The sequence below is a fragment of the Callospermophilus lateralis genome, chromosome 4, assembly GCF_048772815.1.
Source record: "Callospermophilus lateralis isolate mCalLat2 chromosome 4, mCalLat2.hap1, whole genome shotgun sequence".
Lineage (NCBI taxonomy): Eukaryota > Metazoa > Chordata > Mammalia > Rodentia > Sciuridae > Callospermophilus > Callospermophilus lateralis.
The window spans coordinates 45,918,466-45,939,013 of record NC_135308.1 but is presented as its reverse complement, the minus strand read 5'-3'; the positions used below and the strand labels follow the sequence as shown (position 1 = coordinate 45,939,013).

The window sequence follows — 20,548 nt, the reverse complement described above, 5'->3', positions numbered from 1 at the left end:
GTAGGTTTGTTTTGTTTCCCATCAAACAAAAAGTTAAAAACTTCTCCTATCTATGAATATATTCTAACTATCAATGTTTTTAATTGCTCAGATTTGAGTAATTTTACTAAGAAGCTTAAAAATGAACTGGATAGCAACGTTCAACAGTGCTGCCCCAGACATTAAAGGCACTTACTTACCTTCACAGTGTCCAAGTCACCAGCTTTTGATGCCTCTAAGAGCCGATAATCAACATCAGAAGTGCGTATAGGTGTACTCTCTAAATAAAAGAAGGTACTATTGATCTTGGGAAATTAAAGACCAGTTAAAGAGGGGAAACAATTTGATAAACAGAAAGAGATTAGGGGGTTGGAAATTTCCAAGATGTAATAAAAGGTTTTTTCCCCAATTTTTCAGATATGAAATAAATGCTTTCTTACTTCAATCTAGGTATCTCATGCTAAGCCAAATTTAAATAACTTCTAACGCACACAAATAATTTTCTATCCCTACTATCCTATCCTATCCCTCCAATTTTCTGGCCAAAGATTTAACAAAAGGGAGTGAAGTGAGAAAGCCTAGGACAAGAGATCAAAAATACATCTTTATGATACATTGGTTTTACAAAGTGTTGCAGCAAAACTTTGTCCTGGATTTGTTATGTAAACCTAGGGAAGTCATTTGACTTTTACTACTTAGTTCAGCTGGGCAAAATAACTGGGAGGTGACAAGCAACTTGAAGGTTGAAGCGAAACAACAGCGGTATATATACCTAACACACAGATTGACTCAATTAGAATCATCCAGTTACAGCAATCAGCCAGTAAGGAATCCCTACCATCTCAATGGCTTGGTGGCGTTGCCTCACAAACCACTCCTCCTGGCAAACTGCCATCTTAACTTGATTTGCGGTCCCCAACAATCTTTTTTTTTTTTCCCCAACAATCTTATAAAAGTATCATCAGTGAATAAAAAGTCCTACTATATACATTTGTTTAATTCACATTTATTGAATGGTTTCAAGGATATGCAATTAAAAATGTCTGTATACTTGGAAGGTGTGATACCAATGCTAAATAGAATATCATTAAGCTTGACTGCTAAGTCTAAAGACTAACAAATGATGTATTTTGATTAATTCAATATAAACAAACTAAAAATCCATTTCACATTGACCCAAACAAAATAGGCTTTTAAAGCAAACAATTTATAATTTATCATCCAAAATATGTTTATGGGCATTAAATGTGGCTTTCATAATGCACACGTACACATTAACACAAAAGCACTAAGCTCCAGGAGACTAGGATTTTAGACAGGGCTCTAGTGTATAACTTTGAACAAATCACAGAGTAGTTTAATTTTTGCACTTAAAAAGTGAGAGTTGGTTTCCCTCAGAGTCGCTTTCAGATTTAAGATTGTATCATCTTATGATCAGAGACACCTTTTTGAGTCCACTTTCCAAGTGGGAAGATCAAGTGATGCCATGAAAAGATTTCTGATTTCAGAAGAAATACTTTAGTTCTTCTAAAGTGCTTTGGATCAGGAGACAGACTTTTATAGAATAAGTTATGAAAATTCTTCAATGGAAGATAAACTATTTGATCATATTTATAATGCTTAGTAGATAAAATATTAAGATTAAAGAGTGGAAAGAAAAGTGTGCTTCATATTATGAAATACATTTTGAATTGTTCTTCTTTTTAACTAACATTTGTCAGTGTGTGGAACTGACAAACAATCTTCTTTTCACATAGAGAACAATTTAGAAAGCATTTGCTGAGTTGTTTTCCTTGCTATTTTAATGCTGCAGTCAATGTGTATGTCAAACTTCAACTCTCCTTTGGCTGGTCTTATTCTGTTCTTGTCTGTCTCATCTTCTTCCATTCTCTGTGTGGGTATTACTACATTTATAGGTAAGAATGTCGCTGTATGTATAGAATGTCTTTATGACAGTGATTTACAGATGATAAAACTCACTAAAACATTCTTTAGATATCTGTAGGTAATAGTTTTAGCTTATTATTTGAACAAACAAAAGAGGGATGATTTGTTTATGTATACAGAATTAGAACTTGGGATATTTTTAGGTTTTATAATTTGAGAGATACTATTAATATGGCTGAATTCTAAGAACAATTTGATATTCACACATGTACCATGATGGAGACTGACTAGTAAAGGTTGTAATTTTCCCATCAAACAAAATGTTTTATACACATATATAAAGGCTTCTGAGAACTGTGAGAAAGGTAACTTAGTCTTGGTCAAAGAATAGAAAGTAAAGAAGATAAAGATACTGATTAATTACTATACTAACTGTAGATCTCTGCATCTGTTAAAAATCTTCTATTGGCTTAGAACAGCCTCATTTTCAGAAACAGTGTGAACAAAGTATTAACTGGAAGGAACATTGTATAAAGTTATGTACAATTAAAAGAAGTGATATAAAAAATAAAAATGGAAATCAGGCAAAAGAGGAGTAGCTTACATAGTAAGTACTGTATTAGTTAAGTCCTTTATAAGTACACTGGCTTCTGTATTAAATATATTACCTATAGTCAGAGACTGGAGATGGGCTTCTACTTTTCTCCTAGTCATTCTCATCAGAATTTTTAAATCTTCCAGAGGCTAGAAGCCATTTTGCTATTTTAATATAATCTCTTATTGCCTGGTTCTTTATTTAGTATTAGATCACTGAACTAGCAACAAGTTTTAGTGGCTTATTTCTATATACCACTGAAAATGTGAACTTGAAGGTTTATATTTAGTTATCATAAGTCCCTAAATCCTTACCTGTGGAAATAATTAGAGGACAGTAATGGTTATTCCACACTGGGATAAAAAAAGTCAGAATAACTCAGAATAAAATCTAGCTTAAATGCACTGTCCAGAAGAACTGTCTTTGTAAGTAATGTTTTTTTTTTTTTTTTAATGTTTTTAGTTGCAGATGGACACTAATACATTTTATTTATTTATTTTTATTTGGTGCTGAGGATTAAACTCATTGCCTCACAAGCACTCTACTACTGATCACTGAGCTACAAACTCAGCCCCAATATAATATTTTTTATCTGCCCTATCTAATATGGTTGCCACTAGACATGTGTAACTTTTACCTGAAATGTGGCCAGTGGTGACTCATGAATTTTCAATTTTACCTAAATCTTTTTTTTTTTTTTTAATTAATTTTGGTGGTACTAAGGACTGAACCCAAGGTCTTCTGCATGCAAGGGTAGTGCTCTCCCACTGAGCTAAAGCCCAGCCCTAATTTTGATTTTAATTAATTTAAATGAAGTACGGGCAAACTATAGGGACAGAGCTGGTCTGGAGAAAACAGCCAAATCTTCTGAAATGAACTTTTAAAATGCTAATTCATAGAAAACTTCCTATTTTGTTTTCTTTACTCTGACATTAATTTGAACACTGTCCAAATTTACAGTGAAAGCTTTATTCATGTAAACTGGCAACTACAAAGTTAAAATCTAAAGGTATAGGTTTTTAAAATAGATCTCAACTCTGGTATTAGCAAGCATATTAAAATGAACCTTTAAAATATTATCCACAACATAACCTCAACAACTTAATATATATCTTATATGACTAATACATTCTTTCAGGAGTCATTGTAAATATAACCTGGAATTGTATTAATAAATGTAAGCAAAATTAAAAATTTCAGTTGGTCCATGGTTCAGTCTATTAACACATAAATAACTGGTATAAATATTAGTTTCAAATATTATATCTTCTTCCAAGCATAAAATAATACCCATTAAAAAAAAAAAACCCTCTTAAACGGCACTATTTTACTGCATACTCTAATACTGGCATTACCTTTTTAGAGCAATAAAGATTACAAAAATTCAATGAAAAAGTTCTGCCATGTCCAAAATTAACCATCTAATGACTTATATGTCTAATCTTACAAATCAATTTTAAAGCACAATTATCAAAATTGTAAAACATCTCATCTATGATTTAGTGTTTAATATTATGATTCACAAGAAGGCATTTATTCTAACTGCATTTATTGAGGAGACATTTAATATTTTTGCTTTGCTTTTGTGATACAGGGGACGGAACCTAGGGCCTTGCACATGCTAGGCAAATACTCTACTACAGAGCTACATTTAAAAACATTATATAATCAAATCTGCTTGATTTATTCAATTCTTTCTTCCCCATTTTGTTGACTGTCTCTACAAACTATTTACAGTATTAGGAATAGTTGTCAGCTTGCCTGACATAAGGTTAAAACTTATAGGAATTAACTGAAAATTCAGTACTAAATAATTATCATAAAAAGTATAGGGGAAAAATTTAGAATATTTTAATAAAAATCACAATTTTTATACAATTACTGGAACTTGTACAGAAGGCAGAAATATGTCCTAGTTAAGAGTGACATCTTTCTTAAGCAAATAATTCAGTGATCTGTGGAAACAGGAAATAAGTCTTGGTCAAATAGTTCAAGCTTGAAATCCAATAATGGAGACTTTTATTCCTTCAGTGAGATCATTTTGATGGTGAAGATGTCTTAGATTGGTATTTTTTCATTATCTAAAGATAATCATCTAAGACTGAGATAGAATGGTTGTCATGAGGAAAGAAAATCTGAATCAATATTTTTCAAAGCGTTAAACAATTATTTCATGAGGCTATTTAGCTCTGAGTTAGAACACATCCACCATGATCTCCACCTCTCTGCCTTGGAAGGTTGTGTATCTCAGGAAGTAGCAGTGATTCTCTACTGGGTTGTACTTCTTGGGGGCCCATTAAAAATTTGTGGGGGCATTTTTTGTTTTCTACTATAGTCGTGACCAAATTATTACACAATAATTTTAAATTATTTAATTGTAATTGTAATTTTCCTCCTTATAGTAACGGTTTTTTATATAGGTTTCAGGGAAGATATTTGTAGAGATATGTGTGTATATTATCTTTGAATTTCATTTCTGAAAAGTAAAGAGGGTGTCATAAAATATTCACTAAAAAGGGGACATTGTGCCTCACAGAGTTTAAGAGCTATTGGACTACAGGTAAAAAAAGAGTAACCAGGACTTCTGCCTGCTAGTCTGTAGTGTTTTCCATTTTACTCTTCTAGCTTATGTGCTTCTATAAGTTATATAATCCACAAAGTTAAGGATGCGAAGGAGGGGGTCAATTATACTAACTTTCTTTTGTATTTAGTTCACAAATTTTCAGTAGGCTGAAATTTTTTCTGTGCTATTTCCTTTAATGTGGGGACTTAAGAAGCTAGTGCCTGCTTCTGTATCCATTTTATGTTTGATCTCCCTTAAAAAAATAAATAATTAAACTATCTCACTGTAGTAAGCATTTACTGTGAATTTTAGCAAGATTTTATAATTATATTTAAATTGAGGGAAAGGATAATTTCATAATAGTGTAATTGAAGCTAAAAGTGATAGAAAGTAGATCAGAATATTACATATGAGAATAATTAAAGGTCATTATCACAAGAATGAATTTTAATTTTCTCTGTTTGATAGATTTTAGAACTACCATAATTCCATACTGTTTATATAAATTTTAAGTCATCTTCGATCATATCACCCATGAGTCAAGGTTTCAATTTTAAACTGAAAAAAATTTAAAAATATGTTTGCATCCTTCTCATGATATCTACCTCATCCTACGAAGATTGAGAGACAGGAAATGTCACAGGGTAAACTACAAGTTGGGAAAGGCATGGGGGAAAAAATTCAGGCCAAGAAAATATTCTAAGGAGATACTTTTTAAAACATTTGGTATAAAATCTGAGCAGGACACTGTTTATTTTTAAACTCACCACTCAGAATCTGCTGCACTGCTTCATTTCCCATTTGTGCCGCTGTAAAGCCTTGTAAGGAGATGATGGAGGGATCAGAACCATAACTTAGCAGGAGGCGGCAGGTTTGCAGGTGACCAGCTAGGGCAGCTCTATGTAAAGCAGTCTGACCCAGGGTATCCAGTGCATTCATCTGAAAAATCATTGGGTGAGCACATAAAATTGAACATCTTTTTATACCTTAGCAAATAAATTCTATCAACTATGAAAAAAAGGTTTTTTTGAAAAAAGTCATGGATATTAACATCTGCTCACTGGTTCTAAAGAAATATCATCTTCTGACAACACAGACTTCCCTTCTTTCCCTGAATGACCATTTTCCTGTCTACTTTCAACTTTCTCTTTCTACCAATCTCCTTGACATTCAGAGTGTAAGAGAGGGCCTCTTGTCTGTGTTCACTCTTGTCACATGAAAGACTCAAATACTTTTGAATTAATGGGTTTTACTACACTTATTCCCAGAATATAAAGACAATAAAACATGTAAGCAAAGATTATAAAAATATTTGATTATATATTTCTTTTCTAATTTTAGAAAGTGCCTATTTTACAGGTTGAGTATCTCTAATTTGAAATCTTGAGACCAGAAGTATTTTGGATTTAAATTCTTTCATGTTCTGAAATCGCTGCATATACGTAATGAGTTACACTGGAGATGAGAGTCAAGTCTAAACACAAAATTAATTTATATTTTATATGTACCTTACATATAAAATCTGAAGGTCATTATCAGGTTAGAAATGTTGTGTAATTAAATTACAAATATATTTAAATGATACGACGATTCAAATTTCCCTTTGAAACCCTTAAAGAATCTATACAGGGAAACTCAGCTAGTTTTAAGACTAAGAAAATGTTAATTTTCTGGGTCATTTTCATAATTTGGTCAAACCTATCTTGATTCTAACCTGTATTCCATGATGTCCCAATAAACATCCTCTACCCAAATAAGACCAAAGTCCACATTCATTGTATATGCACTGCTGTTCTTAGAGGATTTCTTCTTTTTGCCTTTCTGAATGAGATTCATTGCCAGTCTCCCCTGCTCTAAGAAGTCTTCTTGATTACTTGAAGCCTCAATGATTACTCCTATTATGAGTACTTAGGACAATTTAGCACTTAACTTTTAAATTATAATATCGGGGTACATTTTATTTATCAAATTAGGGTTATTGAGAAGATGGACTGTATTATGTAAGATTTCTAAATCCGTTAGAAAGTTCTTGATAAGAGAAAATAGTGAATTCTCAAAAATATGTTGGTTGTTCAAAGACATTTGTACCCCCATATAGAAGGTTAGAAAAATAAAATATTAAGACAATTGGTTTTCCTATTTCCAGTCTTTCATTATTACCAGTAAAACTCACACTTATTCAGAAAAGGGTTCATTTAAATTCTTAATGGTCTTTCATAAAACTCACCATAAAATACGAACATGTCTAATTAAAACAAAAAAAATTTAAAAAATATGAACATGCCTAATTCTATTACATTTGTTGACATAAAAATGACTATGTATACAAAAACAACATAAAAACACAACTGCCCCTGACACTGTTAGGGTGGTTGTCACTAAAAAGATAAGTGATAAGTGTTGGCAAGGATGTGGAGAAAAGAGTATCCTTATATATACACTGCTGTGGGATTGTAAATCAGTACAGTCATTGTGGAAAACAGTATTGAAGTTCCTTAAAAAATTAGAAACATAACTACTGTCTGATCCATCAATCCCACTCCTAGATATACATCGAAAGAAAATGAAATCAGGATCTCAAAGAAATATCTGTATCTCCATGTTCATTTCAGCATTATTCACAATAGCCAAGCTGTGGAACAACTTAATTGTTTGTTGAGAGATGAATACATAAAGAAAATTTGAAGTACGTATATAAAAAACACAACTGCCAAACTAAAATTTTTCTATGAATATTTCTTTTGTTACTTCTTCATCATAGGAGAAAAACCATAAAATTGCAAACGTTCTAGTCTAATACTTTCCTCAAAATTAGGTAAGAAACACACTAAATTATTCAATTCCAGTAACGAAAACTTGAAATCCAGCTTGTTCAGTCATAGGAATATGGCTTGAGAGTTATTCCTCTAAAATAAAGCTTTTAAGAAAGCAGAGATCTCAAATGACTCTTTCAGATAAAGTTGAATCCTTCAGTACACCATTTGAAAACATTCCCGATTTATTCCTATGCCACTTCTTTTCTATCACTGTTTCGTCAAAATCTGATAGACCTGATATATTCCAACTTTATTAGACTACATTGGATCCCCATTTTATGATGGTGTTCATTTCCTGTAATCATTGCTAAAATTTGCCTTTGATCAGAATGATCCTCAAAAATACCTTAGTAATGCCGATTCTCTATAAATCCAATACCAGCCAGTTTTACCTCCAGAGTCTGAGATGATTAACTGCAGAGGAGATGAACTACATATAGTATCTTTAAACACTAAAAACACACTTTATATAAGGAGAATCTCTCTTTATATATATGTATTACAGAGATAAGTAAGTGCAATATGGAAATCAGCATTCATGTCCCATCTTTCACACAGTATGGAGAGTTCCATGTCTTCTCAATGAATTATAACCTACCATAACAGTGTACAAATGGTTATTACAATTAATTTACAGGAGAAACCCTTTAGATTTAGCTAGAAAATTCCATTTGAGAACAAGAGAAAGAAGATATTAGATTAGAGGAAGGGTTCACTCTCCAGCTGTTCCACAGCTTGAGATTCAAGCAGCAAGAGTACTGTTTCTCAGCAAGGTAGGTGACTGAGGGAATTCACTTAAATTCAGCACTAGACAATAAAATAATCAGAGACACAGAAACTCAGAACCCTGGCATATAGAACAAGAAAGAATACATTAGAGACACGCCAGCATGAGCACCACCAGCACACTGCAGAGGGGAGAGGTAACACAGGCAGAAAGAGAAAAGAACTGTGACTAAATTTGGCATGGGAGAACTTGTGGGACAGAGAGGGAGACTGATCTTAACAGACTAGTGGAGCAAGCTGAGAAGCAAAAATGATCAGAATCTTTTGCTGATGAGTGGAGTGGTTGTGAGAAACATTTGCAAGAGGTTATGCAGCAGTTTGCCATTTGCCACCCATTCTGCCATGAGGTCCAAAGTGAGCCTGGACCAGCACAACTGAAAACAGGCACAGAGGATTATGCCCAGGGCAATCCAGGCCAGGGATACTGAGGATGGAGAGGCTCCAATTTCCTTTGTTGCTGGCAGCATGGGCAAGCAGCGAGGAAGAGGCAAGAAACCAGTCAGACAGGTGCTCTGATCCTGGGAAATCTATACACACAGCAGTGGAATAAGTGAGAACTGGGGAAAGTTAGATCCACTATAAAAGTGGAATTTTCCAAAGGGCCCTGAGACCCATAGGTCCAACAGAGATCAGCATCTGTCCAGCAAGAGGGGGTGTGTAATTAACCTCAAATATCTCCCTGAAAGGTCAAAAGGACAGTCAGGAGTGAATCCAAGCCCTTGGTTTAGAATTCTGCATCAGCTCCATTTGGAGAGTACATTCTATAAAACAGAAAGATGAGAACTACTACAACCAGCTTTGGGTCCAGGCCACATCACCTGGCAGCTTGGGGAAAAACATAAAGAGGTCGAATTTAACAACCCCCAGTCCTTGATCTGAGGGGTTCAGAGCTCAAAAATATAAAATACAAAGAATGGCTTAAGAGCATCCAACCTTTCCAACAGTTTTGACCACTCCAGAAGAAACAAGCCCTTCCATTTATCATTAAAAATATTTTCCTCCAATTTTTACTTTTATTTCTTCTATCTGTATTTATGTATATAAATGTTTTCACTATGCTGAGAATTTAAGATATATACATGTAATTTTTCTTTAATTTTAATTATTTTTTAAAAATTCACCTGTTTGCTATTTAGCCTTGTTTTGATTCTGGAGGGGTAAAATTTTATGTGGATTTATTTTGGTTTGATTTGTTTGTTCTTATCTTTGGCTTTTGTTCTTATTATTCCTTCTTCACTTTCCTTCCCATTAATAGGCAAAACCTCTTATTCCCTCTTCCTCTCTTATTCCTCCTTCTTTATAACCATCACCTACTACACTTCTCCCGTTTTCCCTTTGTTCACTTTTTAAATACATCAAGCTTTTTTCTCTTGCCTTTCTACCATATTATTTTTTCACTTAAAGAACTATGATTTTATTATCTGTTAGAACTATTTAGTTTCTATAATTTCTACCCCTCACCATTAATGTTGTTGTGGTTATTAATATGGTGTATGACACAGTTGACACTTGTTGTTTAATGTTAGATCTAGTACAATTGTCTATTGTTGGTGCTGATGTTAAATGCTTACCCCATCATCTCTCTTTATGTGACAATTAGATTTGTAGACATTAGAGTAGACACCAGACATTTAAAGCTGCATTACTGGTTGCTTATATTGCTATTACATGTTCCCCCTTCCTTTATGAGGTGCTGGGAGTGATTGGAATACTACAAGATCACTGGGTTCAGATCCTGCTGCTAAGCTACACCCACAACTCAGCCAAGTGACAGTGAACCTAACTCCATGCATGAACTAGTCACACTTGAGCTCAACAATATTTCAATACATAGGAGAGATATCTCACCATCATGCATATCCATAAGACAATAATTAAAAAAACTATAATAGGAGAAAGATCAGTAGAGTAGAGGGAAGGAAATGGGAGAATGAGGAGGGGAGAAAGAAGTACTGAAGACTGAATTAGAAAAAATTATATTCCATGCTTTTATGTCAAATGAATACTAATAAATAAATATAATGTTATTTATAACTAAAAAGAACAACAATAAAAACACAAAAACATGGATCTAAATAAAACCTGGCTGAGAGGAGAGAAGAGGGAAGGCAAAAGAATGGTACATGAAAGGAGACTGAGCAACTTATGTTCTGTGCATGTATGAATCCCATTATTATGTATAATTATGATTGACCAATAAAAAAATTAAAAAAGAGACAAAGCCCCAAACAAATGACCAGCCCCCAAGAAGATCAGCTACTGGGGGACCCCAGATCTCGCTCCTGTATATCTACTCACACAGCAAAAACAGAAGTCTCAAGAGGACTTGGGGAACTCATAGTATGATAGCAACTCTCCAAGACTGAATTAAATCAGCAGTTCTATAGCAGTAGACTAAGTGGCACTGGAGGTTGAAATTAACACTGAGCCTATGTGGTAAAGCTAAAAGATCTAACAATACAGGATTACTACAAACCATACCAAAGGATACATGTAGATACACACCAAAAAGATATGTGCATAAAAGAGGAATGATATTAATAGCCACACAAGTGTAAGACCTCTGAAAACATGAGGAAACAGGCAAACAAGTCTTCCCCTTGAATTTACAATCCACCACCAAAGGAATCCAGATATGTAAGTGAATAAAATTCCAGAGAAAAACTATTTTTAAAAAACCTGATTGTTAAAATAGTCAATAAGCTAAAACAAGGTCTAAGGAACAAAAAGAGCAAATATAGGAAGTGAACGACTATTAATAAAGAAATACATACTGAAAAGAAACTAATTAGAACTCCTGGAAATGAAATAACACAATAAATCAAATAAAAAATTCACTTGAAAATATCACTACATAGAAAATAGAACTTTAGGCCTCGAAGACAGAACTTCAGGCCCTGAAGAGAGGGTATATGAATGTGCATACTAAGCATTCAATAAAAAAAAAAACAATAAAATAGTAATAATAGACAATAATTAGAATATACAAGAACTCTGGGACAATATCAAGAGACCAAATTTAAGAGCCAACAGGATAGAAGAGAGGAAGGAGATATAAGCTAATGGCATTATGAACCTTTTCAGTAAATAGTAGAAAAAGTTCCAAACCTTAGAAATGAGATGGACATCTACATACAGAATCCTAAATAGACAAGAGCAAAAAGAAATTTCTTCAAGACACACTGTAATCAAAGTGTGTCTAACAGAAAATAAGGAAAGACTTATTGATAATGACTAACAGAAAATAAGGAAAGAATATCAAAAGCTGCAAGAGAAAAATGTCATGTCACATTTACAAATAAACCAGTAAGGCTCACTCCTGACTTCTCAACTCACATGCTAAAATCAAAGAGGGCTTGGAATGAGTTCTAAAAAAAAACAATTGCCAATCAAGACTGCTATATCCAGCAAAGTTATTTTTCAGAATTCAGGAAGAAATAAGATCTTAAGGAGAAATTAAAAGAATTCATGACCATTAAGCCAGCACTACAAAAATACTTCAGATATACACAGAATACTCAAAAAAAAAAAAAAAAAACTGCTTTGGCTCCCAAATGGATGAAGATCTCCAGAAGAAGAATCACCTAAATGAAAATTAAGAAGAAACTGAAAATAGCAAACAAACCAAAATGGCAGGAAATAATAACCGTTGTCCATAACAACAATGGATGTAAATGACCTAACCTCTCCAAATAAAAGAAACTGGCAGAATGGATTTAAAAACAAGAACCTACTATATGTGGTTTGCAAGAGACTCATCTCCTAGGTAAAGACACATATACAGTCTAAAAGTAAAAGGACAGAAAAAACATTCCATGCAAATGAAGTCTGAAAACAAACAGTAGTAGCTATTCTCATATCTGACATAAAATATCAAAAAAATTAATCAGGATAAAGAAAGTCACTACATATTGGTAAAGGAAATAATGTGACAAGAAAATATAATGATAATACTTATGTCCCAAAGGTAGATGCAATTAATTGCATTTCAAAAATACTTCTAGTGAGTGCAGTGGTATACACACCTATAATCCCAAGCAACATGGAAGGCTCAGTATCACAAGTTTGAGTCCAGCCTCAGAAACATAGCAAGGCCCTATGCTACTTAGGGAGATCCTGTCTCAAAATAAAAAATAAAACGTGTTGGTATGTAGCTCACTGGTAAAGTGATCCTGGGTTCCCCTGGGTGCGGGGGGGCGGGAGACAAAACAGAAAATTTCTAGACATTTAATCCCCAATAGGCCCAAATACAATAGATAATACTGAGCAATTTTAACATATTTCTTTCACCAAAAGACAGGTCATCTAAACACCTGACATAAATAAATAAAATCAAAGATACTTCTGACATAAATAATACTATAAATTAAAGGGACCTAGCATACATCTACAGAATATTTCACCCCCAAACACCTTAAATCACTTTCTTTTCAGCAGTTCATGGTATCTTTTCCCAAACAGGTCATATTGTAGGTCACAATGTAAATCTTAGCAAAAACAAAGAAATTAATAAAATCTTATCAGAACATAACAGGATGAAATTAGAAATCAACAGAAGAAAAATTACAGAAACTACATAAACACATGGAATTGAACAATATATTTAAATGAGGAATGGATCATAGAAGAAATGAAAGCAGAAATCAAGAATTTGATTCTTAAAAACAAATGAGAACAGAGGTATAACATATCAAATTCTCTGGAATAATATGAATGCTGTTCTAATTCCAAAATAAGAAAAAGACAGGAAACAAGATCAGAGCTAAAAATTAGTAAAATTTGGAATAAAAAAAAAATACAATGGATCAGTGCAACCAAGTTAGTTCTTCAGGAAAAAGCAACAACAAAAAAACCCCACTAAGATTTTAAACTCTTTGCCAAATTAACCAAAAGAAAGAGACCAAAATCAACTCAATTATAAATGAAAAAGATATATCACTACAGACATTTCTGAAATCCAGATGATTACTAGAACTACTTTGAAAATGCATATATCAATAAACTGAAAAATCAAGAAGACACTGACAAATTTCTAGACACATATGATATGACCCAATTGAACCACAAAGATACAGAAAACCTAAACAAACCAATATCAAGAATGAGATTGAAGCAGAAATTAAGTCTTCCTACAAAGAAAAGACCAGGACAGGATGGATTCTCAGTTCTTCTTTAAAGTTATTCTTCTTCCTCAAATTATTCTATGAAACAGAAGGGGAGGAAACACTCCCAAATTCAATCTATGAAGCTAGTATAACCCTGATAACAAAATCATATGAAGACAAATGAAGAAAAGGAAACTAAAGAGCAATATTCCTGATGAATACCAACACAAAAATTCTCTAAAAAATATATTAGCAAACTGTATTTAAAAACACATCAAGAAAACAGTACACCATAATTGAGTGGGTTTCATCTCAAGGATTCAAGGTTGGTTGAACATACAGAAATCAATAAATATAATTCACCACATAAATAAAATTAAAGACAAGAATCAAATGACCATCTCAATAGATGCAGAAAAGGCTTTTGATGAAATTCAGCACCCATTCATGTTAAATATGCTAGAGAAACTAGGAACAGAAGAAGCTTACTTTAACATTACAAAGGCTATATATGACAAATCCAAAACCAACAACATACTGAATGGAGAAAAACTAAAATCATTTCCTTTAAAATCAGGAACGAAACAATGATATCTGCTCTCACTACTCCTAATCAATATAGTTCTTAAAACTTCAGCCAGAGTAATCAGGTAAGAGAAAGAAATTAAAGGGTTACAAATAGGAAAATAAGTCATCAAAGTACCTCTGTTCACTGATGACATCATTCTATATCCAGAAGACCCTGAAAACTTCACCAGAAGACTTCTAGAGCTAATAAATTTAGCAAAGTAGCAGGATATAAAATTAACAATAAAAAATTGCTTTTCTATATTAATAATCAATCTTCTGAGACAGAAATCAGGAAAACTACCCCATTCACAATAATCTCAACAAAACAAATACTTGGAAATAAATCTAACCATGGAGGTGAATAATCTCTATAATGAAAACTATAGAACACTGAAGAAACTGAAGACCTTGGAAGATGAAAGAACTCTGATATTTTTGGATAGGCAGAATTAATATTACTCAAATGCAATTCTCTTTAAAATACCAAAAATATTCTTCACAGAATAGAAGAAAACAGTCCTGAAATACATTTGGAAGAATAAAAGACCCAGCCAGAATAGCAAAATGAGCAAGAAGATAGACACTGGAGATATTAAAAAACCTGATTTCAAATTATACTAAAAAGTTATCGTAGCAAAACTAACACTGTATTAGCATCAAAATAGTCATGAAGACCAATAGAACGGAATAGAAGACACAGAGACAAATTCACATAACTACAACCATCTGACATTTGACAAAGTTGCCAAAAATAGGTTGGAGAAAAGACAGCCTTTTATAACAAATGGTGCTAGGAAAACTGGGCAGCTATATGTAGAAGAATAAAATCAGATCCCTATCTTACAGCCTGCACAAAGGTCAAATCAAAATGGATCAAAGACTTAGGAATTAGGCCAGAAACTGTGAAAATGCTAGAAGAAAACAGAGTTGACACTATATCATATAGGTGTAGACACCAACTTCTTCAATAAGATCCTCAATGCTCAAGAAATAAAATAAAGAATCAATAAGTGAAACAGCATTAAATTAAAATTTCTGCACAGCAAAGGAAATAATTAAGAGTGTGAAGAAAGGCCATACAGAACAAGAAAAAATCTTTGCCTGCCACTTCTTCAACAGGGCATTAACATTCACAATACATAAAGAACTCAAAGAACACTAAAACAATGTCAAAACAAAACAAAACCTAATAATCAACCCAATCAATAAATGAACAAAGAACCAAACAGATATTTCTCATTTCTCAAAAGAAAGTGGACAATAAATATGTACAAAATGTTCAACATCCCAGGCAATCAGGGAAATGCAAATCAAAATTACAATGAAATTCTCTATCACTCCAGTTAAAATGGCAACCATCAAGAAATAATAACATATGCTGACAGGGATGTGGGGGAGAGGTAACAGATCAGTATAAAATAAAATTCTCTGTTTCAATAAATGTGTATTTTTTTAATTAAGAAAAGATATTCTCTCAAACTCTAGGAAGTATCAGCAATAAAAGCATATGGGAGTGTTTTATCAGACAGTAAAGCTGAAGCAATACAAGAAGTCATAGAAAACTATCAATGAGTAATGTAATCAAAGTACTCATTCTATAGAGACAAACAGAATACCAATACTAGAAAAAATTGTCTATAATGTGTATAAGAATGAATAATACTGGATAACAGACAAGGAAAACAGATCTACAAAGGTTTTTTTGTTTTGTTTTTGTCAAGGAAGAATTATTCTTCACTAGAAACAAGTGTTTTACATTTTTTAGGTCCTACAATCTTTGGATTCCAAGCTTCTTCCTCTATGGGCAAAAGATGACTGGGGTGGTGGCTCTACATATATCTATACATCACCTTGGATGCAGGGATATTCAATGTCAAAAAGAAAGTTTCACATACCTATTTTAAAAGAAAAGAAAACTACTCCTCCACAAAACTTTATGTCCAGGACAGAAATATTTCCTACATGTAGGCCTACAAAGTCATTAGCAAGGCAAATGAGACTCCCATGCCCAGCCTCCTCTGTAGCAAATGGTCATCCATACTTGAACATACAATTCCACAGGAGTTGGGAAGTTATGACTCCTGGGTCAATTCCAAACAGCTGTGTATTTTTTACTGCCTGCAAGTTAAGAATGATTTGATATTTTCAAACAGCTATATGAGTATACAAATAAAATCCTTAAATTTGTCTTTTAGCTCACAAAACTTGAGATATTTGTTATATGGAATTCATAGAAAATGCTTGCTAACTCTCGTTCTATAAAAAAGAAGAGGGAAATTGACTACTGGACCTTTAATTAATTCAAAATTAAAAAAAACAATAACTTGTGTCCTGAATTCTGTCTTATATTTGGCTTTATTATCACCCTAATGCTCCTTCTTTGCTTATTATTATTATTTTTTAAGACAGTCATGAGATACAGAAAAGCTATAAAGAATGGCCATACTATTCTTTTCCATATATTCTGAAATGTTTCAAGGCATAGAAATATAAAAATGTGCTTGCCTTCCAGAAAAAGTAATACATTGTTTTTTAGATGGCAGTAGAAACTATCTGCAATGATGGTTTCTTCCCACCTCCAACTCTAACACTTCAGCCAGTAAGAATTATGCTGCTGCTGTGAGTTTCACATTTGGGGCCAATATATTTATTTTGTTGCAATTCTAGAGCATTATAAGGAATTCTAATAGTTTCAAGGAGGTTAAGTCTGAATTTTTACTATCCACTAGATTACACAACTGGTAAATAATATTGATTCATTCTGTTGATGGGGAAAATATAAGAGGAGATTAAATGACCTGTGTGTGTCATCCAAAGTAAATACCAGCAGCACTGAAAAGAAAGGTCCAAATGAAATATAGAATATGGACAATGAGCTGAATTATGCCACTGAAATAATATTTTTTGTTTTCTTGGCATTGACAATTCTGATCTCTTACACTGATACCTTTTATTCAGGCAAAAATATTAGACATGACAATATGTTTTAAAATATTGTCTATGTTTAAGAATGAAATTTTTATTAAAAAAACAAAACAAACGAGAATATGGTCTAGAAGAACACATATAATTAGGTGCCTACATGGTAATTCAAGCTGAAGTAACCAAATAAATGAGATGGCCATTTGTAAGGATTCTTTGAAGAACTTTCAAACTGAACATGCACATTATATTGCTCTCTTGTCCATTGTTTGTGTTTTCAACTTAAAATATATTTCACATATATTTGATAAATATGAGCATTGATTTATTCTTCTTAAAGAGACATAATTTTAATTCTTTATACCTATTAGTTGGAACCACAACATATTTACCCAGGAAATTTAGAACCATTTTTTGTTCAAGTCTATTTTTAGACCCAATTCTAATTTTCCCTATCATGATCTTTACCACAAGATATGAAAAAGGATGTCACCAAAAATACTTAACACTCAACACTAAAGAGATTATTTTCTTGAAGATACAAAACTGCCTCAAATAAGGAAAACTCTAAATTAAAGTTACAGCTCAACTGTGGTAATTAAACATTTAGGAGTGTCTTGTACTATATATTCAGAAGGTGTTAGAAGAATAACAAATGTCTGGCTGACAAAACACATTCTCCCCTTTTCTTATATCTGGAGATTTTATCTATTTCCATCTAGACAGCAAAAATGATTTTCATGAAGATGGATAATTGAGTGAAGTGATCCAAAATCACAACATCTGGCATGAAAAATATAGGTCACAAAAATCATAATTAAAAAAATGTCAAAACAGTTCTGCATTTTACAAGGAAATGACCAAGGGGAATTCCTCCCTCTTCTAACCAGTGTGAATAGCCGAGTCTCAAACACCTAACTTTGAGGCTATATTCATTTCTGTCTCCTAAACTTATAGCTATCAGTCATTTGATAATTAACCATGAACTATTCATTTAACTTCTTCTGTATTTAGGCATTTATTGTTAACATTATAGCTTTACTTTAAATGCCTCAATCTAAAAAGATTTCAAATAATTGGAGGATTGAAAACTATCTCTTATTCCTTTAACTAGAGTAACATTGTATTTTTCTTCCCTCAAACCAGAACAATTTAAAGTGAATGTGAGCACTGGGACTGTAGCTCAGTGGTAGAGCACCTGCCTAGCACATGTTAAGGCACTGGATTCAATTCTTAGCACTACATAAAAATAAAAGAGCACAATAAAGGTACTGTGATCATCTACAACTAAAAAAAAATTAAAAAATGTTTAAAAGTAATAGGGATTAATACATCTACAGAGGAACAACACAAGATAGGAATCTAAAACAGGACAAATTCTGGTAGACAGAGATTAGAACCTAGGGAACAGACAGTAGGCATATTAAAATCTTCTTTTCTTGAAGATAAAACTATTTTCTTATTTTCTTTCCTTATGAAAACAAATAGCTGATTTTGTTGAATATCACTCAGTTTGGATGTTAAATGTCCTCCAAAGGACCATGTATTAAAGGATTGGTCCTCAGGGTAGTGCTATAGGAAGGGAGTCGAATCTTCAAAAGGTAGGGTCTAGTGTAAGGTCTTCAGGTCACAGGGGATGTGCCTTTCAAGTGGATTATGAGATCTTTTTCTTCCTCCCTTTTCTTTCTGGGCCAAAAAGTAAGTGGTAGGTCATAATTATCCTTGGTGGTATGTATGTATGTATATGTATGTGTGTATATATATAGTTAAATCATCTTTTATAAGGAATGAAAGACACAAATGACCACAAATTTAATTCTGAGCTAGAACTCTGATAGTTATTAATATTTTAGATGGATTTTAATCCTTTAATATATTGTGAACTCACTATTAAGATACTATTTTCTGTTAGCTAACTGAACTTGAATTATTATTTGTAAACCTTCAAAATTTATGAGGAATTTCAAAAGAAACAGTTTTAAGTTCCCTAAAAGGCAGTATATATGAATAATATAATGGTATATACTGTGCTTTAGTAAAAGGGCACTAACCTAGTTTATACCCTGAGAAATAACAAACTGAACACACTAATCCAAAGGCTGAGCTGAACAAGTTCAAAACTCACTCATATTTTCCTTTTCTCATGTCTGAAACTTGGGAGAGAGTGCATCAGCTAGAGGTCAAGGAGATATTATAAAGTAGAGTCTACCAAAACTACATAGGCTACAGAGAAATAAAACAGAAAACTCCAGTCTGTGGGAAGAAGAATGAACCAGGTGAACAAAGGCTGGCAGAGAAAAGAAATAATGCAGCCTGAGAAAGAGGAGAAAGAGACATACAGAATGGCTAAGGTATTTAACCATTCTAAGGTGCCATTTCCAAATTCCTTTTTTTTTTTTTGTCTTTTTATGTGAATTTCAGAAATAATTTCAGATTACTTCTGGGGGATAAACATGGTTATCTCACAAAAGTAAAAACCGATTTCTATTTGTGGTTAATCCAGATTTAACTGGTAACTAAAACATCTTTGTGATATTAGCCCAATGGACATTATTTTGATGTGGACAAATCTTAGATATTATTATCTAAGATTATTATATTATCTAAACTAAACTTTTAGTTCCAAAATATCTTTAAAAGCATTTTAACACTTTTTAGCTAATAAGCTTATCTATCTTCCTCTAGAATAGCATTAATGGAAACCTTAAAATAAGCACACTTCCCCCAAATGAGCAAAGACTTGTGATCACTCCTCAATCGGAAAAAGAAGCACATTAAATGCCAATTACTGTTGTCACCATATCTGCCTACAGATGATATAATGTGCCAATTAAGAAATGAACAAATTGAAAGAAATCCATTCATGTTTCATGCATTTAACAGATGGACGCAAATGACAATGTAGTAGTGCTTATGTATAAAAAAAACACTTCTAAATTAAATTTTTTGTTCTTAAATATTAATAATGTCATATGCAATTGGAGAACAAGTTCTCAATAATGACAGCAGACAATTCATTAGTGAAAAACTGCAGAATGCCAAGTAATTCACTAGTACAAAGTGCAGAATGCTATGGTAAACTAACAATAATGATGAAAAACTATTGCATGAAGAATAAAATCTTCCATGTCTTACTTGTTTGGGCTTTATGTAACCTCACAATCTCACAAATTAGAGAATGGTAAATACGGTTATTAACTTTTTAAGGTACAGAAGTTAACTTGTAGCACAAATTTTTTTTTCAAATGAGTTGGCTAATATACCTCATTTTCTTTCTTTCTTTTTTTGCAGTATTGTGGAATGAACTTAGGGGTTCACACTTTAG

At 32.7% G+C, this 20,548-nt stretch overlaps 1 protein-coding gene across 2 annotated transcripts in view; it reads right to left on the bottom strand.

Annotated features, from left to right (window-relative positions):
• Positions 1–20,548, bottom strand: part of Tnks (tankyrase) — a 199,538-nt gene that overhangs the window by 44,914 nt on the left and 134,076 nt on the right. For both annotated transcript variants that reach the window (XM_076853776.1, XM_076853777.1), the window contains exons 12-13: positions 5,792–5,963; positions 180–259 (exon numbers count right to left, since the gene is read on the bottom strand). In XM_076853776.1, the coding sequence (XP_076709891.1) occupies positions 180–259; positions 5,792–5,963 (252 nt within the window). The remainder of the gene's footprint in view (positions 1–179; positions 260–5,791; positions 5,964–20,548) is intronic.